Genomic DNA, 27,992 nt, shown 5'->3' with positions numbered 1-27,992 from the left:
ACAAATTCTGGAAGCCAGACAATGAGCCCAGACCATTCCTGTGCCTTGAATGGTAGGTTTTGTTCGACTTTGGAATATTCTGCTCAGGGAAAAGAGCTTTTCATTCCAGCTGTTTTCTTCCTTCAGCAAACCACAACTTCAGGTTCCAGCAGGCTCTCTGGGATGTACAGAGTTGGCAGTAAAGTCCTTTGTCCCGAAAGCTGGGGGGGCAGGGCAGGGGGGGCTGAAATGAGCAGCCTCTGAGCATCAACTGTTGGTGAGCCTGGAGCTCCCTTACTTTTTCCTTTAAAGAGCTAGGAATTTGCAGCTATTAATTGTGACCATCATAGTCACAGTTCATCCACAGTTTGTAAGTTCTGAGCAACAACTGGAGGAAGGAGCAGAAACAAAGAGGATTGAAATGATAGAAACCGCACTGGGCCACAGATGTGGGGAGGGGCCTACAGGGGCCAGGCGTTTGCTGGGAACCTACTGTACACCAAGCTTACTGAGGGACACTTCACACGAGTTCTCTCATTTAATCTTCAGAATAACCTGAGAAATTTTATTTGCCTTGTTGGTGAAGTGCAAAGCTTAAGGGTCAGAGAATTAGGAAACTTGCTCTGAGTTACACAACTGGGATTTGAACCCAGGACTTTGGATCCCAGACTCTTCTTCCTGGGATAGGGTGCAATGCTCTTTGGAGTCAAGTCATAGTTTCTGTGCTCACCAGCCATGTGGCCTAGAGCAAATTGCTCATTTCTCTAAACTTTAGCCTCATTATTTGTGAAGTGGGACAATATTAACACCAATCACTTGGGCTATTTTGAGGAAAAGGAAGTAGCGCCTGTAAACTGCTTAGTTCCCGCCTAGCACCAAGTAAGCGATGGCAACAAATGTTGCTGTTTCAGTGGCTGCTGGTACTTTCACTGTCTTTCTCATCATTGTGTCTCATTAGCATATAAACAGAGAACTGCATTTAGTTTACATACAGAAGGAGAAAGAAAGCAAAACGTGGAGATTCTTTGAAATACAGGGAGAGAAGGTCTTTGGAGGCATTCTCAGCAATATCAGTCAGGCTGACTTCCCTACTGAGGTTTATTTGATGAGATCATTAGACGAGGGATCAGGAAAACTGACTTGACTGTCCCAGTGAGGTTGGTGTCCTATAGCCAGGGACAGGGGACAGTCTGAGTCTGTGCCACCCCCAATTCCAACCTGGCCCATCGTCCTTCTCCTCCTCCTGCCCTCTTGGGCTCAGTGCTGCTTTCCTTGCAAACCACAACCCACTCATCGCCCGAGGCTGAGATGCCGGTCCTTACACCAGCTACCTTCTCCAGCAGGTCACAAACTCCTCTGATGACTGGACCATCTCTGGCATTCCAGCCAACCAGCACCACCTGACCCTCAGCAAACTTGACCCCGGGAGCTTGTATGAAGTGGAGATGGCAGCTTACAACTGTGCAGGCAAGGGCCAGACAGCCATGGTCACCTTCCGAACTGGTGAGAATCAAACACTGCCCTTTGCTTGGGGTTTCCATGGGTCTAAGCAAGTTCTACCAGCCCAGGTCAGAATCCCTGCTCACCTTGCCCCAGCTGCTCACCTCCAACTTTATCTGTCCTTCCGGCTACCGCCCCCTTGTGGTTTGTGTGTCACACTGCGGACCCAGCTCTCATTAGGACAGTTGCCAGCTGGCCTCTCCGGTGCCCGGTGCCCCTTCGTTCCTCTCACACAGGGGCCAGCAGCAGTACCACAACACAGCCAGGCTCGCCAAGGCTCAGCCCACACCCTCAGGGCCCAGGATGCTTATTTGCCTCACTTCATCATGCTCCTCAGCAGAGTCTCAGGCAAAAAGGACTCTGTGGGAGGGAGATCTAATGCCTGCTTCTTCCCTTGCTGACTGCAACCCATTTCCACCCAGGACGGCGGCCCAAACCTGAGATCGTGGCCAGCAAGGAGCAGCAGATCCAGAGAGACGACCCTGGAGCCAGCCCCCAGAGCAGCAGCCAGTTGGATCATGGCCGCCTCTCCCGTAAGCCCGAGCAGCAGGGACTGGGACATGCAGGCAGGACTGGAACTGCCTCAGAGGGCCTGTTCTCAAGGCCGAATGGGGTCTTGCTTCTGTAGGTCCAGGATTTTTATGACATTTTCTTGGCATCTCCCAGTTAACCACAATGAGGAAATGTAGTTTGTAGCTTTTTAAATAAAAGGTTGGCATTGATGCTGGGATTGCTGACCGGGTGCATCTAGAGAGCAGCAGTGGCCCTTCGGCCTTCACACTCAGGCTTTTGCAGAAGGCAGGCATAAGGGGTCTTAGCTCAAAGGCTTCCCCCAGCAGAGGGCGGCCCAGGCAGCCATGGGGAGGTCTGATGCAAACACCAGTGGATGGAGAGCTGTGGGGAAGAGCAGGCCAGGCCCAGTGGGCAGACAGCCTCATCCTACCCTGCTTCCTTCCTCACCGAGTACGATCTTTCCCAGCCCCAGAAGCTCCCGACAGGCCCACCATCTCCATGGCCTCTGAGACCTCCGTGTATGTGACCTGGATCCCCCGTGGCAATGGTGGGTTCCCAATCCAGTCCTTCCGTGTGGAGTACAAGAAGCTAAAGAAAGTGGGAGATTGGATTCTGGCCACCAGCGCGATCCCCCCTTCGCGGCTCTCCGTGGAGATCACAGGCCTAGAGAAAGGTAGGGGCCTGGCCACTCAGCGGCCTGATTCCCCGGCTGGCCCTGACTGCCTGGAGGATGACGAGCCTGGGATCCCCTTTTCTGGGCCCAGGCCTTCACCCTCCGGCATGCCCAGGTGCTGCTGCCTGTGGTGTTCACCACAGTCCTACAAGCCCTCCGCCTCCCTCTCTCCAGAGGAGCATCTAGAGCCGTCTCCCTCGAAGCTCCGCTCTGACAAGGGCGGGCGTTCTTGTGAGGCCTTTGAGAACTTGCTTTTGGGAAGGGCTGCCCAGAAGACCCCTCCAGGTCCTGGGCCTTGAAAGGCTGTGGGAGAATCAGACGGTGTTTCCCAGCTCCTGAGTTCCGTGAGTGTCCTTCTCACCAGGCACCTCCTATAAGTTCCGAGTCCGGGCTCTGAACATGCTGGGGGAGAGTGAGCCTAGCGCCCCTTCTCGGCCCTACGTGGTGTCGGGCTACAGCGGCCGCGTGTACGAGAGGCCTGTGGCGGGTCCTTACATCACCTTCACGGACGCCGTCAATGAGACCACCATCATGCTCAAGTGGATGGTAAGCGGGCCTGGCCTCGTTCTGAGCGGAAGATGGCCTACCCCAAACGCCCTTCCTTGTGAACCTGGGGATCAGACTCCCCTGAACAGGGCACCCGAAAGCCTTATCAGTGGAATTTGGAAGGCTCTTAGTGGCTGGAGCTGCTCTATAGTCTCCTGTTGATTCTGGTGCCTTGACCTGGTAGACCTCACCCTCCTTCCTCCCCTTCCCCTGACACCACAGGGGATCCCAACACAATCGTTCAGGTCGCCTTCTCAGCCATAGGGGCCCCTCACATGTCCAGGGGGGTCAGAAGCAATTGAAGTCTTTGGAGAAATGGCAATTTGTTTCTTCTCTTCAAAAGTTTAGGGACCTCCAGGCTAAATAAAATAATGAGTAATTTCCTTCACAGCATTTTTCAGAGAACCTCAGGGATATAGCATTAGAAGTCTTTGTCACGGGCCCCCAGTGAAATTCAGACTCCGGGCTGGGGTAGAACTTTCATACACCAGTGGTTTTGCTTTGATGTTTTCTCTGCCCATTGTCAACGTGTTTCTTCTCCATTTCCTATAGTACATCCCAGCAAGCAACAACAACACCCCAATCCATGGCTTTTATATCTATTACCGACCCACAGACAGTGACAACGATAGCGACTACAAGAAGGATATGGTGGAAGGTGAGAAACACTTCTGCGTTTAAGTTTCTGTGTGATTCAGTGTCCTCCGCTGGCATGGGGGACAAGGTATTGGTGAAATCTGGTGAAGCATAAACCCGTGCCTGAGCTCCATGTCACTGGCTCATTCATAATACCCTTGAAGCTGTCTATTTCATGAACCCACGTGATGATGGGACAACAGGAACATGGGTGGACACCTAGAACATCTCCTCCAGCGTTGTTCCACACATCACCCCTGTGCCAGTCAGTGGCATCCTCCCCCACACACTGCCCCAGCTGAGTCTGACTGCGAGACTGGGATCAAGAAAACCGTATACACATTGCCGTGCATGATTCTCTGACTCTGTTTCCCAGGGGACAGGTACTGGCACTCTATCAGCCACCTGCAGCCAGAGACCTCCTATGACATTAAAATGCAGTGCTTCAATGAAGGAGGGGAGAGCGAGTTCAGCAACGTGATGATCTGTGAGACCAAAGGTGATGCCCTTTGGGTTTTCTTTCCTGTCTTGGTGTTGCCAGCAAAGAAAGGCAAAGTCACCACTCCCTGTGCCATGGTGGTCTCTTTCCAGGAAGACTCTTTGTTTTCCAAGGACCCTCAGACTTTGTCACTTTTCACTCATTTGTCTGTGCCTAATACCAAATAGGCCATCATGACACTTTCAACGAACTTGGTAATTAACTCCTCCATGAACTCATGGGATAGATCTCTTTCTTAAGTTGGAAACTTCCTATAAATCTTTTATTCCTGCAGTGATATTTGGTGCTTACACTGGTTGGTTTATTTAACTGAACTACAATCCCATGAGATGGGAAAGGAAGTATCAGGAAGCTGTATACTTTCCACCAAGGCCATGCAGCCAGTTAGGGGTAGAGCACGCTTTGGGCCAGGATTGTCTAACTGCAAGCCCAGCCCCTTTCTATTACACTTAAAACATGTTAAACATAGTCACATAACAACTTGCTAATATTTGCACATTGGTCAGATGGGGAGACGGCATTATATCTCCATTTTGCAGATACCGAAAGTGAGATAAAGCAGTTGTATCGCAAAGAACATAATCAGGAGAAGATCACAAAGGAATAGGAATAGCGACAGAACAATACATTTTCCTGTCAAGGCAACAGCATTCTGTCTCCTGCTTCACTGACTTTGTCGCTCAGCATTTCCTGAGTGCCTCTGTGTCTCCCCCTGCCCTCTTCCATCATGTACACGGGAGGGAGGGCAGATCCATGCACAGTCCAGAATCCTGAATCACCTGGTGCAGGGAGTGCCCAGAGGAAGGAAGAGGCTTCCTAAAGACTTCATACTGATCTTCTGGAAGGACCGAATTTAGGCCAGGGATGAGGAGGGAGTGGCCTGGGGGACGGGCCAAGCCTGGACATAGCTCCAGCACTGGGAAGGTGGTTATGGGAGCGAATGCCCAGGGAAGAGGCCACTGAGGATGCTGTGAGATGAGCTGTGAGGTAGGGGAGGGTCGCCAGTGGATTTGTCTGTTGAGATGGGTCACTGGTGACTGTGCAGGGAATGGGCTGAGGGTTGAGAACCTGGGCTGTAAAGGTGAAGAGAAGGGATATGTGGGTGGAGGTGTGGGCGGGATCGGGGACGGCTTGCATGCCCAGGCTGGGAGAGAGTGAAAGGAGTTAAAAAACTTTAAGGTTTCCAGCTGGAAGTACTGCACAGGTGATGTTGCCACTTACTGAAATGGCAACAGCAAGAAGAGAAACAGATTTCATGGTAAAACCACTTGGAGGCTTACTGAGTCTTGGATTCTTTGGAGACATTGAACTGAAGTGTCTGATAAGTAGGGCTCCTGCCCCAGGCAGGGGGTCTGGATGGGGAGATTGGTTTGGGGGCCTTTAGGATCCAGGCGGAAGTCACGGGACTAGGTGAGAATATACGGAGTACAGACGGGGAGGAACCAGAAAGCCTCCCAGTGTCTGCGGAGGCAGATGGCACAGGGAGAGAAGGAGAGGTGTACAGAGCAGCAGAGCGGTGGGGATGTCAGGGGACAGAGTCCAAAGCCAGGGGTGAAGACAGCCACTAGGGCCAGCAGGGTCAGATACACCTTGTAAAAGCAGAGCTGCAGTGAGCGCCGATGGCCTTGACTCCACTTCTGAACAGGCATCTCGCGTGTCCTGTGTGTCCTTGTGAGGCCCGGACGCCCGTCTCCCTGCCGGGATCCATGCCAATACCTAGTGCTTCATGTCTCAGTCCACCAGGAAGAACAACTTTGTGGGTAAATTCTCCCATCCCCAGTTCTTTTTCTGGCTTCCTGCATTTTAAATATTTTCTTCCATAAGTTCACCAGTTGTTTTTCCCAGAGGCACTACACCACTTCTGCCAGAAGGACCCAGTCCATAGCTCACAGATATCCAAGGCTCTGCTTTGAAATGTTAGGGTCAGGTCTTCGCCACAACCCCAGATTTCACATTAGATGCCAACTTCATGCTGAGTGTGGACACCATTCAAATAAGGGATTTTGAGGCTCTATCTTGTGAGTTTGACCCTATTTCCCACACCCATGGAATGGGGGTATATTTTTTTCTATTTGTTGTGAAGGAAATGTCGAAGAAATAGATACTGACTTGAGTTTTGTCCACAATTACAGCTCGGAAGTCTTCTGGCCAGCCTGGTCGACTGCCACCTCCAACTCTGGCCCCCCGACAGCCACCCCCTCCTGAAACCATAGAGCGACCTGTGGGCACTGGGGCCATGGTGGCTCGCTCCAGCGACCTGCCCTATCTGATTGTTGGGGTTGTCCTGGGCTCCATCGTTCTCATCATCGTCACCTTCATCCCCTTCTGCTTGTGGAGGGCCTGGTCCAAGCAAAGTGAGTGACGCTTTCAGTGGGAGGAGGCTGGGTGGGAAAGGGGGCCTCCCAGCCCACCAAGGAGGCCGCTGCCCAGGTCTGCGTCCATGGAAAGCTCAAGCCCAAGACCCCGAAGGTCTCCGAGGTCAGAGAACACCCCATGACTGGGCCTTCCCCGCAGCTCACAGACCTCAGCTCGGGGAGGAGGAAGGAGTGAAAGTTGGGCTGTCTCTGCACCTCTGGACCTCGGGACCTATGTGGCTCCATCTTCTTGGGTTTCCGAAGCTGCTCCCCTGACCTCACGTTCATACTTAGTCCATCCTGCCTCTTCGCTGGGCACTGAACTGCCTTCAGCTTTCCCCTTTATCCTGGAATCTGACTTACAGTCACTGATTTCTGCTTCAGATGGCAACACATCTGGTCAACTTGCCTCCTCTAAATATTGTTCCTTCTTTTCACTCACTGCCTCCTGTCCCCAAGCCGGGGACCCTGTAAATCCCCTTTTCTGCCAGAAAGAGAGTCCAGGTATTAGGCAGAAGTGGGCAACATAAAGAAGACTCTAAGGGAAAACGTCCTCCATCTGTTGGGCACTGTCAACTCCTTGCCTACGCCCTTCCACCTGTGTGGCCAGGAGTCTCCTGAGATGCTTGTGGGGCTTTTCCAAACCGTCCCAGGCTACCTCAGCCTAAGCACCTTTGTCTTTCTCTTCTTTCAGAACATACAACAGACCTGGGTTTTCCTCGAAGTGCCCTTCCACCCTCTGCCTGCCCATATACTATGGTGCCATTGGGAGGACTCCCAGGCCACCAGGCCAGTGGACAGCCCTACCTCAGTGCCATCAGTGGACGGGCCGGTGCCAACGGGATCCACGTGAATAGGGCCTGCCCCGTGGCTGCAGTGGGCCACCTGGGCATGAAGCCACAGCAGCACTGCCCAGGCGAGCTTCAGCAGGTAGCACACTCTTGGGTGTGGGTAGCAAGTATGGGACACTGAGGAAGGAGTGGCTGGGCTGCCAAGGGGGCCTCCTCCCTCCTAGGGCCTCAGCCTGGGCTGTTGGGCCAGGCTTTCTTTAGTCAGGAGCAGATGCTCCTGTTGATCAGTGAACACTGGAAAGTTACTTGGACTCCCCAGCATGGCCGTCTCATTAGTCTTCCTTTTGAGCAGCAGAATGACACAGGCAGCCTGCTGAGGCAGAACCTTCTTGGCAATGGATACGACCCCCAAAATCACCAGATCACCAGGTAACCAGGCCTCCCCCCTTTCCCTCCCAAGCCCCACAGCCCCACTTTCCCTTTAGCTCCTCAAATCCAAGGTCAGTCACTGAGAGCCAAGCAGTAGCACTGCACTCAGGGGTCCCCGCAGCTGACAACCATGCTCCTCTGAGCCGTTGCCCTAATGGGCAGTTGTTACATTTGCAGTTGCGATGCCCTTGCTGCCTGGGGGCATGGGTTGGTATCTCAGAATCCTCCCTCACTAGGCAGCTCAGAAGCACCCACCACAACTGACTTTGCCCATAGGCCTCCGGACACTTGACTTCACATCCTCCCACATAGAATACAATGGAAATGGACTAGAATGAGCAGTGGAAATGATGGCGTGGCACCTCTTGATGTTCAAAGGGGAGGGCAGTCCTTGCCCCATCTGAGCTCTCACCAGCTCTGATGCCCTCAGACAGGGAGCCAGCCGGCAGGGGGATGGGGCGCCAGGCCCACCCTGCCCCGCCCCGCCTCCCCATCTGGGCTTGTGCACTGCAGGGGTCCCGAGTCTAGCCCGGAGGAGGGCTTTTTCTTATACACGCTGCCCGACGACTCCACTCACCAGCTGCTGCAGCCCCACCACGACTGCTGCCAACGCCGGGAGCCGCCTGCTGCTGTGGGCCAGTCAGGGGTGAGGAGAGCCCCTGAGAATCCTGGCCTGGAAGCAGCGTGGGACCCTCCATTTCACTCAGGTCGGTGCCAGGAGCAGGACAGGGAAATTGAACAGGCTGAGGTGACATGAGGTAGGCATCCACAAGCCGGTAGTAACAGTCTTAAAGGTAGGGATGGGGCATCGAGGGTGGCTGGCCACTTTCCTTCACTGCTGAAGGCCTAGTAGGTCTGTGGGATGTCCAGGTGGGTCCACTCCAACATTATAAGCTGCGGTCCTTAGCCTCTGAGAAAAAGCCAGCTTTTCCATTTTGGAGAAAAAAGCCCTTTTTTGTCTCTGCATTTCAAGGTCATTCACAAAATCCATTTGCCCCTCATCACATAAGAGCCATTCTCTAATCATTCTGAAATGCCTTGCTTTGTTGAGGCTTGTCTCTTAATTAAGGAATAAGGTTGCCTCAATCCTTAAGGAGCCAGGTTCTTACAAACATCATCATCATAACGCTTCTGCTTCCACAGAACCTTTTCTCCACGGGGTTTGGGGCCATCCATGCTAAGCCCGTCCCATTGTCTCCCTGCTAGTCTCCTTGGAAATCAGTAGATACTTGGTGAGGACACAGGCTAGTTCAGAGGACTGGCTAATTAATGTTTCTTAGCCTCTCTGTGTGCATGTCCATTCATAGGCAGATCCTGGACTCTGTCTCTAGGAGACTAAATTTAAAAGATGCTGGGTCCTAAAGCTCAAGCCAACATCATTTAAACTGGCCGGTGGCAATCCGGGGGGACAGGATGGTGAGTGGGATGACTGTAACCAGAAACTACAGCAAAGAGGGGACTAGCAGCCCGAACATAGAAAGAGCAGAGGTTCCTTCTGTATTGCATGGGCTTTACTGACTTCATCTGCTCCAGTGGTACAGGCGTCTCTGTGGTCCTAGTATGAGTGGGAAATGGGTGGCAAGTGGCCCTCCCTGTTTCAGTGAGAGACCTTGGAGGGAACATAATGCCCGCGTAGGCTTCTGTCCCCTTTTCGGAGCCAGTGTAACCACCTTCCACCACAGATAAGAGACTGGCCCAATGCCACTGGGTGCTGGTTCCTCAGTCAGTCTGGATTTTCATGTTTCCTGCTCTTTCTCCTCTCAGGGCCCCCATGCTGCTTGGGCCTTGTACCAGTTGAAGAGGTGGACAGCCCTGACTCCTGCCAAGTGGGGGGAGGAGACTGGTGTCCCCAGCACCCCACGGGGGCCTACATCGGACAGGAACCTGGGATGCAGCTCTCGCCGGGGCCACCGGTGCATGTATCTTTTGAAACACCACCTCCCACAATTTAGGCAGAAGTCGGTATTCCAGAAAGACTATATATTGTTTTTTCTTTCTTAAAAAAAACAGAGAAAATTGGTATTTATTTTTCTATTATAGCCATATTTATATATTTATGCACTTGTAAATAAATGTGTATGTTTTATAATTCTGGAGTGACTTAAGGAATCCTATCCGCTGAGGTTGGAGAGGGAAAATAAAGAAGCTGTCACCTAACAGAAATCACCCAGAAAAGCACCGCACAGGCTGGCGCGGGACCGACGCCTCACCTGGGGCCTCTGCAGCAGCAGACAAGGCCCACAGATAAGCTGGCCAGAGGAAGGATCCCAGGCATGTGGCTCATGAGGACCATGAGGGAAAAGCAAGGGTCACGGTATCACAGCCCGGAGACACCCACACAGCTGGCTGGATCCGGTGCTACTGGAAACATTTTCCTAAGATGGCCATGAGAACAGACCAAGATGTGTACAGCACTATGAACATTAAAAATCCTTCCAGAATCAATAATCCGTGGCAGCATATCTCTGTAAAAACAAACACTGTAACTTCTAAATAAATGTTTAGTCTTCCCTGTAACCTTCAACTGAGTCATGTCTGAGTCAGCATTTTCTTTAGATGTTAGAATTCAGTCTCTGAGTATTTGAAGAAAATACCCACTTGCCATATTTTCAGGTTCACCAGATGTGAGATCTGGAAAAGGTACCAAATGTTGCTCTTTTTTTTTTTTTTTTTTAAAGAGTGAATGTCAGTTGTGCTTGGATTAATGCAGAACACATTACTGTTTAGTCCAGAAGGAAGCTGTTGTACAACAGACCAGGAAAAACAGATTCACAGTTCTCTTACCAACTGGACTTGAGATGAAGTTCAGGTCATATTGAAGAAATAAAACTAATCTTTTTTATATAGGTGTATGTTGAAGACCAAATATTTTCTCCAAAATACTATTTAGCTAAGTGCTGTGCCACACATGAACATATGGCGTGTGATAAATTCACTTCCCTCCTTTCTAAAGAGACACCAACACTGCCAGAGTAGTTGTTGACTCAATAGTTTAAAATCAACATTTACTTACTGTCATCCAACCAAAGGATCAAGCGTAGATTCTTTTTCAACTGAAATTTTAAAATATCTACGTGTGGAAGTGGAACTAGATGGAGACTGACACAATGAAAACTACACTTTTGAGTTTTGGGGCTGGGGAGTGCAGGGGGTGGGGCGTATTTTCTAAATTTCAGCAAAATTGAGTTATAGGTGAAATGCCACTTGAGACAATCTCGTTAAGCAGGGGGCAGACCCTGGCTTCCAAACATGAATTCTACAACTGGGGTCCCAGGGAAGCCTGGGGCATTGAGTCACTCTGACTGTTTAGTGCAAGTGCATCCTCTGCTGGCCAAAGTAAGTATAGCACCTGCCATTCCTCAGACTTTAGCTATTTGAGGGAAAAAGGATGCAAAAGTCAGAACTACTTATGGAAATACAGCATGGTTTTCAGGAAAGCAGAATTTAAAAAACATTTTTAAAAAAGGACTGTAAGGAACATGTAAATAAAAGGAAATGAGAAGCAGAGACGAGAAAAAATAAGATACTGTGATTTCAGACACGCCCAGAGCTCACTTCTGGAGTGGGCAGGGCTGACAGGCTCTCAACCATTGCTTTGCTATCCAGAGGCCGCCCCGCTCAACCTGAGCTGTAATTCACCTAGCCGCACTGGCTTTTACATTTTTTCCTTTTTTTTCTCCTTGATAATCTAAGGTAGTTGTCAAAATTAATTTTCGTGAACTTTACTGAAGTGATCTATGAAACATCTCCTTTCTGCATAGCACTGGAATCATAACACTGAATGGTTTTAGCTCTGAAGAAAAACTTAGCACATGGCTCACAGACCTCCCTAAGGGTGGGAGCCTGCTGTGGTGGGACAGGCTGACTGGCAGGCATGAGCAACTCCTTTACTCCAAAGTTGTGACAGAGGTTTTTTTCTTCCAATGCTGAGATTGATTATCGGTGATACTATGGATGGGAGTTCAGAATAACCAAGTTATATGAACAACTGACTCACAAGTAACTCAGTGTAGGCAGATTGTTGGCCTCACCCTTAGAGGTGAGGCCACTCCTCTGGGAGCATGGCAGGAGGCTGGCAAGTGTGCCAGGAGCAGAACAGCCTCCTGGCAGCCACCCCCTACCCGCCCCACCCATGCCACACCCTGCTGGTCCACTTGTGTTTGAAGCTTAACTTCCCAAAGACTCAGATGCTCTAACTTTAAGATGCTCTAACTTTACAGATTTAAGGCTGGAGGTATCACGCTACCTGATTTCAAATTATACCACAAGGCTACGGTAAGCAAAACAGCATAGTACTGGTACCAAAACAGAGATATAGACCAATAGAACAGAACAGAGGCCCTGGAGGCAACACCACACATCTACAGCTGTCCTATCTTTGACAAACTGGACAAAAGCAATGGGGAAAGGATTCCCTGTTTAACAAATGGTGTTGGGAAAACTGGCTAGCCATTTGCAGAAAGCAGAAACTGGACCCCTTCCTGACACCTTACACTAAAATAATCCATCTGGAGTTAAAAGACTTAAACATAAGACCTAACACCATAAAAACCCTAGAAGAAAACCTAGGCAAAACCATTCAGGACAAAGGCATAGGTAAGGGCTTCCTGACTAAAACACCAAAAGCATTGGCAACAAAAGCCAAAATAGACAAATGGGACCTAATTAAACTCCAGAGCTTCTGTACAGCCAAAGAAATAATCATTAGAGTGAACCAGCAACCAACAGAATAGGAAAAAGCTTTTGCAATCTACCCATCTGACAAAAGGCTAATATCCAACATCTACAAAGAACTAAAATAGATTTACAAGAAAAAAATCCATCCAAAAGTGGGCAAAGGATATGAACAGACACTTTCCAAAAGAAGACATATATGAGGCCAACAAACATGAAAAAATGCTCATCACTGGTCATTAGAGAAATGCAAATCAAAACCACATTGAGATACCATCTCACACCAGTTAGAATGGAGATCATTAAAAAATCGAGACAACAGATGCTGGAGAGGATGTGGAGAAATAGGAACACTTTTACACTGTTGGTGGGAGTGTAAACTAGTTCAACCATTGTGGAAGACAGTGTGGCGCTTCCTCAAGGACCTAGAAATAGAAATTCCATTTGACCCAGCAATCCCATTACTGGGTATATACCCAAAGAATTACAAATCATTCTATTATAAAGGCACATGCACACCTATGTTCATAGCGGCACTGTTTACAATAGCAAAGACCTGGAACCAACCCAAATGCCCATCAAGGATAGACTGGACAAGGAAAATGTGACATATATACACCATGGAATACTATGCAGCCATAAAAAGTGATGAGTTTGTGTCCTTTGTAGGGACATGAATCAATCTGGAAACCATCATTCTCAGCAAACTAACACAAGAACAGAAAACCAAACACCTCATGTTCTCACTCATGGGCTGGTGATGAACAATGAGAACACATGGACACAGGGAGGGGAGCATCACACACTGGGGTCTGTTGTGGAGGGCCAAGGGAGGGACAGCGGAAGGGGGATGGGGAGGTTGGGGAGGGATAACATGGGGAGAAATGCCAGATGTAGGTGACAGGGGGATGGAGGCAGAAAACCACATTACCATGTGTGTACCTATGCAACAATCCTGCATGATCTGCACATGTACCCCAGAACTTAAAGTGCAATTCAAAAAAAAAAAAAGACTAAGCCTGGAATCAAATTGAAATGAACCTAAAGCTATCAACATATTTTGTCCAATTCAAAATAAAGTAATTGAGTGTTAACTGTCTTGTCAATTCCCAAACATGAAAAATGAAGCCCTGAATATTAAGAACTAGTGACTTAATCTAGCTTAATTTGGGAATAAATAATTATCTCGATCAGTTTTACTCTCAGTTGAAATAAACACACATTGAATCCTGATGTGCCTCTTGCGTAGACTCTCGATTCATTCTTGCTGCAATCAGAATCATAGAATTTCAGAATGGGAAGGAACCTCAGAGCTTCTACCAATCCTTCATTTATCAGATAATGAAATAAGGCCCAGGAAGATAATGTAACTTCTCCTGATTCTCTACAACTACCAAGGGGATGGTATCCCTCAAGACCTTTCTCGGAGACCAGCCACTCTCTCCAGGCAGCTGCTACTTGTGGCCCCCACGAAGGCCCCTGCAACCCCAACCTGGTATTCACACCCTGTTCAGTCCCCTACCACACTGCACAGGGTCAGCCTGTGACCCATATGACAATAGTGACAGTATGTCACTTCTGAGCTTAGGCTGTAAAACGTAAAAGACTGTGGCTCTTGTGTGCGTCGTTCTCTCTTGCTCTCCCCCTCACTCTTGGATCACTTGCTCTGGATGAAGTCATGTCCTGAGCAGCCCTATGAAGAGGTCCACATGGCGAGGAACAGAGGCCCTGCCAAACGGCCAAGGGAGTGAATTTGTTAGTAGCCCCTCCAGCTCCAGCCAAGCTTCAGATGGCAGCAGCCCCAGCTCCCAGTGTGACTGCAACTCCATGAGAAACCCTGAGCCAGAACACCCGGCCAAGCTGTCCCCTGTTTCCTGGACCTCAGAAACCCTCTCACCCCTGGCTGAGATAAGTTTGTAAGTGTGAGGGTAATTTTTTACCACAATAAATAAGAAATTCGGAGCTATGAATAGCATACTTTTAAAAATACTTGAAAGGCACACATGGTTTAGGATATACAACACAGAAAGTGATTTTTTTTAAAAGTGGGTGCTCTCCAGTAGAGAAGTGACTGCATCAGAAATTAATGGTGACAAATGCAAACAATGATGTATTCTGACCTCTTAAATAGGAATATGAAAGAATCTTAGGAAGACAATAGGCCACCTCTAAGAATATTCTGATGTACAAAGAAAGCAAGTCCTGCTTCTAATTTTGGGGGGAGATTGACAGGCTAATCACAGGTGAGGAAGACTTGGCATTGCTGAGTTCCCTTGTACATTTATGCAAAGTTGCCTTCTTCACCCGCCCTTCTCAGTGACCAACTTATCCTGGGATAGCCTCCATTGAGTAACTCATTAATACAGAGCTCTTAATCTAACGAGCTATGCTGTTACTAACAGGACTCCAAATGTCCGTGAGATTATCCTTCAATGGCTACAGCCATGAGCCTCAATGAGAACCTACCGCCCCAACCAAAAGGATACTCTTACATTAGCTTAAAATCTTATGGGTAATCAAAAGTGATTGTTAAAGATGATCTCTAAATCTAAATCTATTTCGTTATCTCCTCCTCTGTATCAAACCCTGCAAATGGCCCAAGTAAAACCTGAAAGACAATGGCAGAGGACATGAGAAACGATGGGGAAAACTTAGAATTCTGATGGAGTTGCAGAAAGCTTTAGAGAAAAGCCTCCTTGTTGACCGTTTTATAAAGCTCGCTCCTCTGCTCCACTCAGAACCGAGGAGCCTACAAAAACTGTGGGCAAGCCAAGAAGGCTGGTTATTTTCCTGCTTTCTGCCAACCCAAAGCAAACTGCTCTGCCATGTCTGTTTGTATTTCCTGAATCCTGAGCCCTCAAATAACTGCTTTATGAAGCCTACCATGCCAACACTGAAATTTGCATTTCTATTCTAAGATACTATTGGCAAAAGGTCTTTTTCTTCTGCATTATCTCAGAGTACACTTAAAAACATCTAAGTTTATTTTCTAAGGATCAAGAAAACAAAGCTTTCTCATTAATTGCTGAATGATAGTTTTTCTTGCCAATGGCTAAAAATTCAGCATACCCCCAAATAGAATTTTCCTAAAACAAAATACATTACAGATGCTTTGCTGCAATGATGAGACACAGCTTTCTGAGACTTCATATTCAATCTAGTAGTTCCCAAACATCTGAAATGATTCCATTCTACAACAGAGGTTGGGTGCTGCAGTCGGTTCTAAAATAACCAAATTGTAGAGCGATTCTTAAAGCTACATGACTGGATCTGGTTTTAGACTTTCAGACAAAATACTTTAAAATCACTTTAAAATGATAAGATTGTTGCAGGTGACAAGGAGATAGAGCTTTGGATGAGTTATGTGAGAAATCATGCATGGGTTTGCAAAAACAGCAAACTCAGAGGTCCATGGGCTACATCTCATTCTCTTGTGGAGACTGAATGGGTGGGAGGATAAGGCCGCCTTTCCTACGCAAAAGAGCAATCTCCTCCTTTAAGGCCGAAATCCTTTCCGCCTGGAGTTGGATCAGTTCAGTGACCTCCTCTCTTGCCACAATATCTGCTTCTCGAGGGCCCTGGAAGGCATTGCCCTGTTGAAAGAAAACACCTCCCCGTTGAAGCAACAATTGGCATGTGAAAAACTCCACATCCTTATACTGTGTATCTGCGATGAGTGCTGGCCTGACAGTCACCCTAAACAGCCACTGCTTTCTACTCTTAGGAGCCTTAAACTCCTCCGCTAAAATCTCACCATTAGAAATGTGTGCCTTTGGACTAATGAACAACTCAAGTGAAAATCCTCTTTGGATGCATGCACTTTAAGCTAGCTATCAGTCAGTCATTAGAGAGCTCATCTCTGGAATAATAACTGTCTTTCTTTTTCTGGACAGCCTGTATTTTGGTTCCCAGAATGACATCTTCTCTTCCCTCATCCGATTTCTTTCCCCAACCAGCTGACTCCTACTTGGGTTTCACACATCATTTTCAGGGAGGCCTTCTTTGCCCCGTGGGCTAGGTTAGGATTTTCTGCTTTCCGTTTTATTGAAACATCCATTATACATATACCTCACTATAATTTACAGAATGAACCATATAATATTTATGATATTTGACAATTTTTAAATCTAAAAGAACGGCAATTTAATACGGTATGACCGAAATGCTTGATACCTATCTTTCTGGCTAGATCCTGTCTTTTAGAGACAAAGCCTCACCACTCTGTCCAATACCTGCCCTAGTGCTTTCTGCATCAGTAGATGCTCAATAACATTTGAATGCATGAATACATCTGTGAGAGGAAAGACATAATACTTGCATGGTGCCCACTCTGTGGAAGGTGCTTTGCAGATGCTCTCTCATCTAATCCCCAAAACAACTCTGAACTGAGTTGTATCATTCCGGTTTTACAGATAAGGCCACTGCGACTCAGAGGGTCATTAACGAGCCAAGTCAAGCTGGAAGCAGGGTTAGAAACAGGTTGCCTGATGCTAAAGTCCACACTTTTTCTATACTCCTATGTACTGTAGCAGACCTTCATAGTAAGTGTTACTCAATACCCTCTGCCTCTCCTCCCTTGCTCACCTTTTTTTTATTAAGTTCTGGGGTACATGTGCCAATCTTGCAAGATTGTTACATAGGTATACACATGCCATGGTGGTTTGCTGCATCCACCTCCCCTGTCACCTACATTAGGTATTTTTCCCAATGTTATCCCTCCCCAACCTCCCTACCACCTGCTATCCCTCCCCTAGCTCCCCACCCCCCAACAGACCCCAGTGTGTGATGTTCCCCTCCCTCTGTCCATGTGTTCTCATTGTTCAACACCCACTTATGAGTGAGAATATGCGGTGTTTGGTTTTCTGTTCTTGTGTCAGTTTACTGAGAATGATGGTTTCCAGATTCATCCATATCCCTGCAAAGGACATAAACTCATCCTTTTCTATGCTGCATAGTATTCCATGGTGTATATGTGCCACATTTTCTTTATCCAGTCTATCACTGATGGGCATTTGGGTTGCTTCCAAGTCTTTGCTATGTAAACAGTGCTGCAATGAACATATGTGTGCATGTGTCTTTATCGTAGAACGATTTATAATCCCTTGGGTGTATACCCAGTAATGGGATTGCTGGGTCATAATGTTATTTCTATTTCTAGATCCTTGAGGAATTGCCACACTGTTCTCCACAATGGTTGAGTTAATTTACACACTCACTTTTATTTTAAGGGCCGTGAAAGCTAAACACTAACCTTACACATTTTCTCTTCCAGCTAGAGGGAGCTATGTAGCTATAATCTGAAACTTTTGCTTCTTAATAAAAGGGACTGAGGCTGGTGCATGGATGTGAAACATAGGAGCTGAAGCAGCTGTCGTGTGACTTTGAAGGAAACTTTGGGAAAATCACAGAGTTACCGGCTCTGGCATCATGGGCCTACAAAACCAAAGCCTGTACAGTCATTCTCCCTCCAGACTTCTTGCCAAGTGAGAAAAATGACTCCTATTTATTTAAGCTACTCTCAATAGGGCTTTCGGTTACTTGCAGCTAAAAGCATGCCTGATACACCAACGCATGTTCAGTCATTCCCATTGGTTACTTTGAAGTCTCCTAACTTTCCCCTCCTTCTCACCAGATTCAATCAAATTTTGGCTATTCTTACTTTAAAATGTCTTTTGACATTTGACACATTTTTGTTGTCATCAACTATATTCCAATGCATGCCTACATCATTGTTAAGAAGCAACGGTCAATTGTAAGAAGCAATGGAGTCAGCGTTGGAGGCAGACAGACCTGAATTTCAAAACTAACTTCACCACGCATTAGCTCTGAGAGCTTCAGCAAGTTACTGAACTCCTCTGAGCTTTAGAAAGTAGTGTTTTGAGGATTAAATGAGATATCCTATGTGAAGAGACGATGCATGTAAAGATATTCTGTGTAAAGTGACAGATACTAGTAATTTTCTCTCCCATTCAACTGATCTCCTGCCTCTAAGCTTTTTCCTCTCCAATGTATCTGGACTGATCAAAGCGCATCAAGTCAATAAGTGTTGACTGACTGCTCAGTCTGTGAAGATTTGGGTTAGGCATTAACCTTGTCAAACACTGCCTTGATCTTTCATTTACAAGTTACTTGTAGAAAAAGACCCCTGAATATTCAAATTCTAGTCTTCCTTTCACATCTAATCTTCAATTATAAGCCTTCTAAATCCTTCTAATTCACATTTCATGGAATAAACAGCATTACTTCTTACTTTAAAACTTTTGCTTAGACCAGTGATTCTTAAACTCTAGCATGCTTCAGAATCCCCGGGAAGGCCGGTTAATGCAGACTGCTGGGCTCTCCCCAAGGGCTTCTGAAGCAGTACAACTGGGTTGGCACCCTAGGACCTGCATTTCAAACAAGTTCCCTGGTGAGGCTGATGCTCTTCTTCAGGGGACCAAACTGTTAGAACACCTAGCTTAGACCATTCCCAGGGTGCTGAAGGAAAACACAAAGCAAAGAAGACCAAGGGAAACAGCTGATCTTTTTGCAGATAATATTGTAAGTATGTAACATAGAGTTTAGAATATGCCATACATGTGTTAAGTCCCTAGAAGGCAAGACTTGGATTGGGTAAATATTTATTATCGACCACACACACTGTATTAAGTGCAATGTTAGGCTGACTAAATATTAGATAATAGCAAGTTGAAACCCACACAAAGTAACAAGCATTTAAATAAGATAACAGGGTAGACTTCACCATTCAAGATGCCCACTTCAAGTCAAATGAAATAAACAGATATTGGAAATAGATGTTTGACGCCAAACTCAGGGAGTATAATGGTGTCATTATTTATACCTAAGTAACCTTACCTCTCCAGGACCAAGGCAATTCTATTGATAAGTACTTATATGAGTTCATGGCACCCAAGAGGCATTCAATAAAGCTAGTCCCTCAGGCCCACTGTAACGTGACTAACACCAACTCAGTGTCCTTAGGGATGCAGTTGGCCCGGAAGTGGTCCAAGATCAAGCAAGTTTGTTTAAATGCTTAACATTCTTGTGAATAAGCTACCTTTAACAGAGCTTCCTCAATTCTGAAAAAGGGTCTGAAGAAAAAGAACATACCTGCTGATTCTGTAGCGTATTCAACCGAGAATCAAGTTTCTTCTTTTCAATACACAAATCATTCATCTGATAAAGCTTTCTGGTATGTTCTTTTGTCTTCATCATCAGTTCCCATCGCATTTGGGCAATTTTTTGCTACCAGGGTAGAAAGATGCAAAATAGATGTAGTAAGAGAAGAAATAAAGAAAAATAAGTGTCCAGATTTGGTGAGAATCATCAGGCAAATGGAGCAATGTGCACACATGAAATATAATCAGAAGCCAATGTGAAAATGCAACACACAACTGCATTGGGCCTGGTTTGATTAAAGATAAGAATGTAAGTATGCTCGAGAATAGGAGTAGGCATAAATAAGATAGAGATGGGCATCACTGTATTCTTGAAGAATGAAATTAGTATGCATACTGATTGCTGGTACTCATTACTTAAAAGGAAGGATGATAATTTAAGCAGCTAACTTTTCTACGTTGCTCTTTCCCCAGTCTTGGCCCGGGATCCTTAAGGTTGATGGCTTGAATGGCCATACATCTGTATAATGGCTTTCTTTTGTTTTCTTGTTGCTCCATCAGTTGCTCACTGCAATCTCGAGCTTTTGGGCTCGAGTGATCCTCTGCCTAAGCCTCTCAAGTAGCTGGGACTACTGGTGTGCAACACCACACCCAGCTAATATTTTATTTTTTATAGAGACAGGGTCTCACTATATTACCCAGGCTTCCAGAAAATTATTTTAGATTGCATATATTATCTCCAGCATTCCCTTAATAGGGACCAGTCCCACTGACATGAACACTATTTGCTTCTTTAAACTACAGTGGTCCATCTTAGATTAGAAAAGTTGAGATGGGGCCACTGGACAACACAGCACTAGGAAGCACTCCTCCTACCCCATCTGCTAATGAAATAAGACAGGAAACTGGAGGCGTCATCATGATTTGCGGACTTAGAAGATCTTTGTCAAAGCTCCTGCCTCTGAATCAGGCTGGAACCAGGGCACGGCTCATGGTTCTCATCTCGTGGCTCAGGGAACAATATGTAAGCATTAACATCCTCTAAGAGTCTGTCAGCCAAATAGTCTATGCCGTGTTACAAAATTTATTACTTAGAGGTGTTTCATAATTTCCAAATTGGTACAGCATACAAAAGCCATCAGTAATACAATTCGAGCCTGAGAGGATAGCTGCTCCATTTCTAAAGCTGTCAGAGCATTTATAATTTTTTCAAAAATTAAGCTTCAGGCATACATGTACAGGTTTGTTACTTCGATATATTGTATAATAGTGAGGTTTGGGTTTCTAGTGGACCCATCACCCAAATAGCGAACCCTGTACCAAATATGTAATTTTTCAACCCTCACCACGCCCTCCTCCCTGCTTGGGGAGTCCCCAGTGTTTGTTATTTTCATCTTTGTGTCCACATGTACCCATTGCTTAGCTCCCACTTATAAGTGAGAACATGCAGTATTTGATTTTCTGTTTCTGAGTTATTTCATTTAGGATAATGGCCTCCAGCTCTATCTGTTTCTGCAAAGGACATGATTTCATTCTTTTTATGGCTGCATAGTAATTCATGGTATTCCATATACATATACATACGCACAGCATATTTTCTTTATCTGACTGGTGTGAGATGATATCTCATTATCTCATTGTGGTTTTAATTTTCACTTCTCTGGTTAGTGATATTGAGCATTTTTTAATATGTTTTTTGTCTGCAGAGCATTTATACATTAAAGTAGGCCTCAAAATGAGATCTCTCCATAATCTTTCATCCATTTCACATCATATTTATATGCACCCTGGGCCCCAAAACCTAGTGCTGGTGCTCTCACCCCAAGATAAACAAATCCCTCTAACTAAGTGAACAGGAAGGAAGCCGAGACAGGCCTAAGATCCCGAGGCAGCCAAAGGGGGTCCACGGACCAGCTCCAGATGCTTCACAGGTACCTCTTCCAGCCCCCTGGAATTTCTTGCCTCCAGTCAGATTCAACCAAAGATCACCTGCCCTCTCCCCCTTACCTCCCACATCTTCATCTCCTTCGCATTCGCTAGCTCCTTTCGAAGTTTTCTGATCTTCAGTTCTTCAAGTGTTGTATTAACAGAAAGTGTCTGAAGGGCTTCTAGGTTTACCACACGGCCAAACTTGCTGATCATGAGTTGACGGACTGTTTCCTCCATTTCTAAAAGAAGACAGTCACTGGCTCAGGTTGTTCAATAGCTCCCATTGTTATAAATGAACACCAGGAACAGTAAAGTTCCAAGGAACTGCTTTTGCAAGACGGTGAAAGATTTTATGTCATCAGTGATTTTTCTTCTGTGACTTTTTGCCTACTGCTTTCCTCACTTAAAATGCCAATTCAGTACTGTCTTTTCACCTTCCGAATCCTGTGTGAAACTGACTCATTGTTCCCAACTGGCTTACACACTTTGCATTTTTTTTCAAATATAGAGCTTTACAGCATCTAGTATTAAGAATAGAGCAGGCACTTCAGAAAAGTGTCCAACTTACTCCAAGTAAATAATGACAGTCCCTTTGGGAATTCAGGAGGCCCTGCATGGTCGGCCTGCCTGCCCTCCTTTCTCTCCCCCGCTGCTTTCTCATGCCTCTCCTCCTCAGTACCCTACTCTAGACACACTGGCCTCCTCTGTGCTTCTCAGACATGCCAGACTCACCCCAGCCTCAGTTCCTTCAATCTGAACTGCTCTTCCCCAGAGATCCACATGGCTTGTTCCTCCCAGCCCATTTACTAGAAGCAAGCTGAGACTGGAGCTGTGGCCAAGAGCAGGCTCTTATCCTCTAACCAGGGAGAGCTACAAATAATCAGATGTGCTGCCTTTCCACGGACCCTTTCCCTGTTTCCCTCGGACCTCAGCACTTTTTTTCTCAATCAAGTTTTAATTTTTCTTCTTAGCAATTATCTAGCATGTAATATCTAACATGCAATATATTTTACTTTTGATAGTTCTTTCCCCAATGTGAAAACACTAGAACACCTCTCCAAGAAAACAATCTTATAACAGGACTTTCTCAGTGACCAGACTGTCCTCTAAGCGAAGTTTGAAGGCCCTAATATGTAGCAAGACGATTCAATTCTTTTATAGTGCAGAAATTTGTATTTGGGCATAATTGTTACGATTTATGTTTGAATTAGCATAGTATAATTGGCATGGCTGTCACTGTACACAATCCAGGAAGGGCTATTCTCTTTCTGTTGTCGATGAGTGGTGCACCAGGGACATGTATAATGTGGTGGCTATCGTCATCAGTGAGGCAAATCAAATGACGAATGGATGCTGTGCACGTGTGTGCTGGCCTGTGGCTACCTGCCTGGCCTCTCTCAGTAAGAACTTTGATTCCCCTCAGGCAGTCCGACCCCCATACAAGGGGCTGCCCTCTCACACGGCAGCTTCATGTACCAGAACGTGTAGTCTGGTCCTTGCCAGCTCCATTGTGGAGCCAGCCTAATGTCCTTCTCCTGAGCTGACAAGGCCAACTAGTGCTGACTACGGACATAAAGTCTTCTGGAACACTCACTACCCACCTTCCCCATGGCCATGAGCTGTGCTTTCCCTAAAATGGAGAGAACTTACTCCTTCTCACCCCCATGTTCTAGGCTCCCCTATTCTTCTCCATTGGATCTAGGGATAGAGAAAGGCAACAAGCCAACTGCAGTGTTATTCATCACTTCTAAGTCATATGGTCCAGCCATATATCCCACTTCTGGACACATATCCAAAAGAAATGGAAGTAGAGACATACACAGATATTTGTACAATCACGTTCATCACAGTACAATTCACAATAGCCAAAAAGTAGGAAGCAATCCAATTGCCCATTGACAAATAAATGGGTGAACAAAATGTGGCATGTACATATAATGAAATATTATTTGTCTTAAAAAGGAAGAAAATTCTGACACATGCTACAATATGGAGGAACCTGAAAGCCATTATGCTAAATGAAATAAGCCAGCCACAAAAAGACAAATACTGTATTATTCTCTCACTACAAAGAACTTCAAGTAGTCAAGTTCATAGAGACAGAAAGTGGAGTGGCAGTTTCCTGGAGCTGAGGGAGACAAAATGGGAATTAGTGTTTAGTGGAGTTTGGGAAGATGAAAATGCTCTGGAGATGGATGCTGGTGATAGTTGCACAATCATATGAATGTACCTAGTGCCACCGGACTGTCCACTTGCAAACGGTTGAAATAGTAAATTTTAATGTACCTTGCACTGCAATTTAAAAAATAGAAATTATTAACCCTAAAATAAAAGATTGATCAATTAAAATCACACAGTTATTGTTCATCAAAAGCCACCATAAAACAATCAACAAAGTAAAAAGACAACCCACAGAATGGGAGAAAATATTTGCAAACTATTCATCTGACAAGGGGTTAATAACCGGAATATATAAGGAGCCCAAACAACTCTATAGGAAAATATCCACTAATCCAGTTTTTAAATGGGCAAAAGATCTGAAGAGACACTTCTCAAAACAAGACATACTGGCAAACAGGTGTATGAAAAGGTGCTCAACATCACTGGTCATCAGAGAAATGCAAATCAAAACTACAAAGGGATATCATCTTACCCTGTTAAAATGGCTTTTACCCAAAAAACAGGCAGTAACAAATGCTGGTGAGGATGCAGAGAAAATGAAACTGTCATACACTGTTAGTGGGAATGTAATTAGTACAGCCACTTGGAGAGCAGTTTGGAGATTCCTCAAAAAATTAAAAACAGAGCTGCCATATAATGCAGTAATCCACTGCTAGATAATTACCCAAAAGAAAGAAAATCAGTATATTGAAGAGATACCTACACTCCCATATTTATTGCAGCACTATTCACAATAGCTAAGATTTGGAAGCAAATTAACTGTTCATTAACAATGGATAAAGATAGATAAAGAAAATGTGGTACATGTAGACAATGGAGTACTCTTCAGCCATTAAAAAATAAGATCCATCTGGGCACAGTGACTCATACCTGTAATCCTAAGGCTTCTGAGTCTGAGGCAGGTGGATTGCGTGAGCCCAGGCTGGACAAAATAGCAAGATCCCATACATGCAAAAAAACTAGCCAGGTGTGGGGGTGTACACCTGCAGTCCCAGCTACCCAGGAGGCTGAGGCAGAAAGATCACCTGAGCCCAGGAGGTCAAGGCTGCAGTGAGCCATGATTGTGTCACTGCACTCCAGGCTGGGAGACAGAGTGAGACCCTGTCTCAAAGAGAGAGAGATCTTGTCATTTGCAATAACATGTATGGAACTGAAGTCATTACATGAAGTGAAATAAGCCAGGCACATAAAGACAAATGTTGCATGCTCTCACTTAGTTGTGGGAGATAAAAATTAAAACAACTGAACTCATGGAGATAGAGAACAGAATGATAGTTATTAGAGTCTGGGACGGATAGTGAGGCGGGGGATGTGGGAATGGTTAATGGATACAAAAATAGTTAGAATGAATAAGATCTGGTATTTGATAGCCCAACAGGGTTACTATAGTCAGTAATAACTTAATTGCACATTTAAAAATAACTAAAAGAGTATAATTGTATTGTTTGCAACACAAAAGATAAATGCTTAAGGTGATGATACCCCATTTACCCTGATGTGATTATTAGACGTCATATCTCTGTATCAAAATACACCATATATCTCATAAATATACATACCTACTATGTACCCACAAAAAATAAGATTTTAAAACAAATTTTTAATTACCTTTAAAAAGCCTCAGCTGGGTGTGGTGGCTTATGCCTGTAATCCCAACACTTTGGGAGGCCAAAGAGGGTGGATCACCTAAGGTCGGGCGTTCAAAACCAGCCTGACCAGCATGAAGAAACCCCATCTCTACTAAAAATACAAAAAATTAGCCGGGCATGGTAATGCATGCCTGTAATCCCAGCTACTTGGGAGGCTGAGGCAGGAGAATGGCTTAAACCTGGGAGGCAGAGGTTGACGTGAGCCGAGATGGCACCATTGCACTCCAGCCTGGGCAACAAGAGTGAAACTCGGTCTCAAAAAAAAAAAGCCTCCATAAAAGTGAAAACACAAAGGCAGATATTTGGAAAACATATAAGCAACAAAGGATTAGTATAAAAAATTAATTTCTACATATCAACTTTTAAAAGGCAAACAAATCAAGAGAAAAATGAATAAAATACACGAACAGACATTTTATAGAATAGGAAACACTAAAGGCCCAAAGACATACAAAATGTGCTTAAACTTATTAGTGGTTAGGAAAATGCAATTAAGACCATGAGTTACCACTTTATACTTTCCAGTTTCACAGATCTAATAAGATTATTTATTTTCAATGATGTATGTAGCTCAAAGGGGACTCTTAAGTTCCACTGGTTGGAGTGTAAATTGGTATAATCATTCTGGAAGATAAGTTAACATTGTTTAAACCCTTATAGGCCCTATGACCCAGCTGTTCTACTTTTAGGTATGAAACCCTTATACTTTTAGAAATGCCTGTAAACATATACCATGTACAGGAATTTTCATAGCAGAATTGTCAAAGCAAAAAAATATAAAACAATTTAAATGTCCACTGTCAGCAGAAAAATAATTTTGGTAGAATCACATACTTTACAACAGTGAAAACAACAGCTATGTGCTACATCACATCTAATCTTATGAATATAATATTAAATCAAAGAGTATGTTTCAAACGGCTGCATCTGGTATAATATTTCTAACAAGTCCTAACGCAATATATTATTTAGAAATACGTATAAATATGTTACAACTTTTTTTAATGAAAGGGAACACTAAACATAAAATTGGGAATAGTAGTTGTCTCTGAATATGGGGAGACAGAATGGGACAGAAAGAATGCACACAGGCAGATGTTACGGTGTTGCTAATACAGTTAATAAGTTGGGTGGTGGGTTCCCAGGATTCAGTCTGTTGGAATACTCCACCACTTATATGTATGTTCCACATATCAAATATTACAAAAGTGTTTTAAAAGATAATTATCTTTACACTATACATCTTATACTATATACTTTACAACACAGAAGTGTTTTAAAAGATAATTATCTTTACACTATACAACTTATACTATATACTTCAATTATAAGTGGGTTAAAAACCCAAATGTGAAGGGCACTACTAATTAGGAAACTACTGAAAATGATCTTTTTAAATTGACAAAAGTTGTATATGTATCATGTACAACATGCTGCTTTGAAATACACATACATTATGGAATGGCTAAATTGAGCTAATCAACTTAGGCATTACCTCACATACTTTCTTTTTCTTGTTGTGAGAACCCTTAAAATTTACTCTTAGCAATTTTCAAGAATATAATACATTAACTATAGTCATCATACAGTACAATAGATCTCTTGAAATTGTTCTTTGAATCTCACTGAAATTTTGTATCCTGTGGCCAACATCTCCCCAAACTGTATCCCAACCCACAACCAGACCCTGGTAACCAACATTATATTCTGTTTCTATGAGTTTAACTTTTTTATACTCTGCTTATAAGTGATGTCAGGTGGTATTTTCTTTCTATGCCTCTTATTTCACTTACCATATTGTCCTCCAAGTTTATCCATGCTGTTGCACATAATAGGACTTCTGTCTTTAACGCTGAGTAGTATTTCATTGTGTACATATGCTACATTTTCTTTATCCATGCATCTATTTATGGACACTTAGGTTGATTCTGTATCTTAGCAACTGCAAACAATACTGCAGTGAACGTAGGAATGCAGATATCTCTTCTGCATACTGATTAATAATTTCATTTTCTTTGGATATATACCCATGAGTGGAATTGCTGGACCAAAAAATATCTTTATGACCTCAAAATAGGAAGAGATTTCTTAAGCCAGACACACACACATACGCATAGTGCATAAACCATAATTAAGTGGAATGATAAAAATTACTATATTAAGATTTAAAACATCTGTATCCAAAAGATTCACTAGACAAAGTTTAAAAAAAAAAGAAGAAAAAAAAAGATGGCTGGGCATGGTGGCTCACTCCTGTAATCCCAGCACTTTGGAAGGCCGAGGCGGGCAGATCATCGGAGGTCAGGAGTTTGAGATCAGCCTGGCCAACATGGAGAAACCCTATCTCTACTAAAAAATACAAAAATTAGGTAGGCATGGTGGCATGTGCCTATAATCCTAGCTACTCGGGTGGCTGAGGCAGGAGAATTGCTTGAGCCAAGGAGGCAGAAGTTTCAGTGAACCGAGATCGTACCACTGCACTCCAGCTTAGGTAACAGAGTAAGACTCCATCTCCAAAAAA

At 44.9% G+C, this 27,992-nt stretch overlaps 2 protein-coding genes across 9 annotated transcripts in view; one reads left to right on the top strand and one right to left on the bottom strand.

Annotated features, from left to right (window-relative positions):
* BOC (BOC cell adhesion associated, oncogene regulated) overlaps positions 1 to 10,444 on the top strand; it is a 75,822-nt gene extending 65,378 nt beyond the window's left edge. For 3 of the 7 annotated variants that reach the window (XM_017547761.2, XM_017547762.2, XM_037745447.1), the window contains exons 10-20: positions 1,320 to 1,482; positions 1,902 to 2,012; positions 2,444 to 2,665; positions 3,030 to 3,211; positions 3,764 to 3,869; positions 4,224 to 4,346; positions 6,479 to 6,700; positions 7,395 to 7,630; positions 7,844 to 7,920; positions 8,434 to 8,627; positions 9,685 to 10,444. In XM_017547761.2, coding sequence (XP_017403250.1) covers positions 1,320 to 1,482; positions 1,902 to 2,012; positions 2,444 to 2,665; positions 3,030 to 3,211; positions 3,764 to 3,869; positions 4,224 to 4,346; positions 6,479 to 6,700; positions 7,395 to 7,630; positions 7,844 to 7,920; positions 8,434 to 8,627; positions 9,685 to 9,872 — 1,824 coding nt within the window. In that variant the 3' untranslated portion in view covers positions 9,873 to 10,444. The other 4 variants (XM_017547766.2, XM_017547764.2, XM_017547765.2 and 1 more) reach the window with 4 other exon arrangements.
* A 4,114-nt stretch (positions 10,445 to 14,558) lies between these two features.
* CFAP44 (cilia and flagella associated protein 44) overlaps positions 14,559 to 27,992 on the bottom strand; it is a 135,511-nt gene continuing 122,077 nt past the window's right edge. For both annotated transcript variants that reach the window (XM_017547760.2, XM_037745446.1), the window contains 3 exons: positions 21,720 to 21,880; positions 19,705 to 19,839; positions 14,559 to 16,187 (listed from right to left, as the gene is read on the bottom strand). In XM_017547760.2, coding sequence (XP_017403249.1) covers positions 16,011 to 16,187; positions 19,705 to 19,839; positions 21,720 to 21,880 — 473 coding nt within the window. In that variant the 3' untranslated portion in view covers positions 14,559 to 16,010. The remainder of the gene's footprint in view (positions 16,188 to 19,704; positions 19,840 to 21,719; positions 21,881 to 27,992) is intronic.

The sequence above is a fragment of the Cebus imitator genome, unplaced genomic scaffold (genome assembly GCF_001604975.1).
Source record: "Cebus imitator isolate Cc_AM_T3 unplaced genomic scaffold, Cebus_imitator-1.0 Scaffold201, whole genome shotgun sequence".
NCBI lineage: Eukaryota > Metazoa > Chordata > Mammalia > Primates > Cebidae > Cebus > Cebus imitator.
The sequence above is the reverse complement of the archived record's forward strand: the minus strand, read 5'-3'. Positions and strand labels throughout refer to the sequence as shown.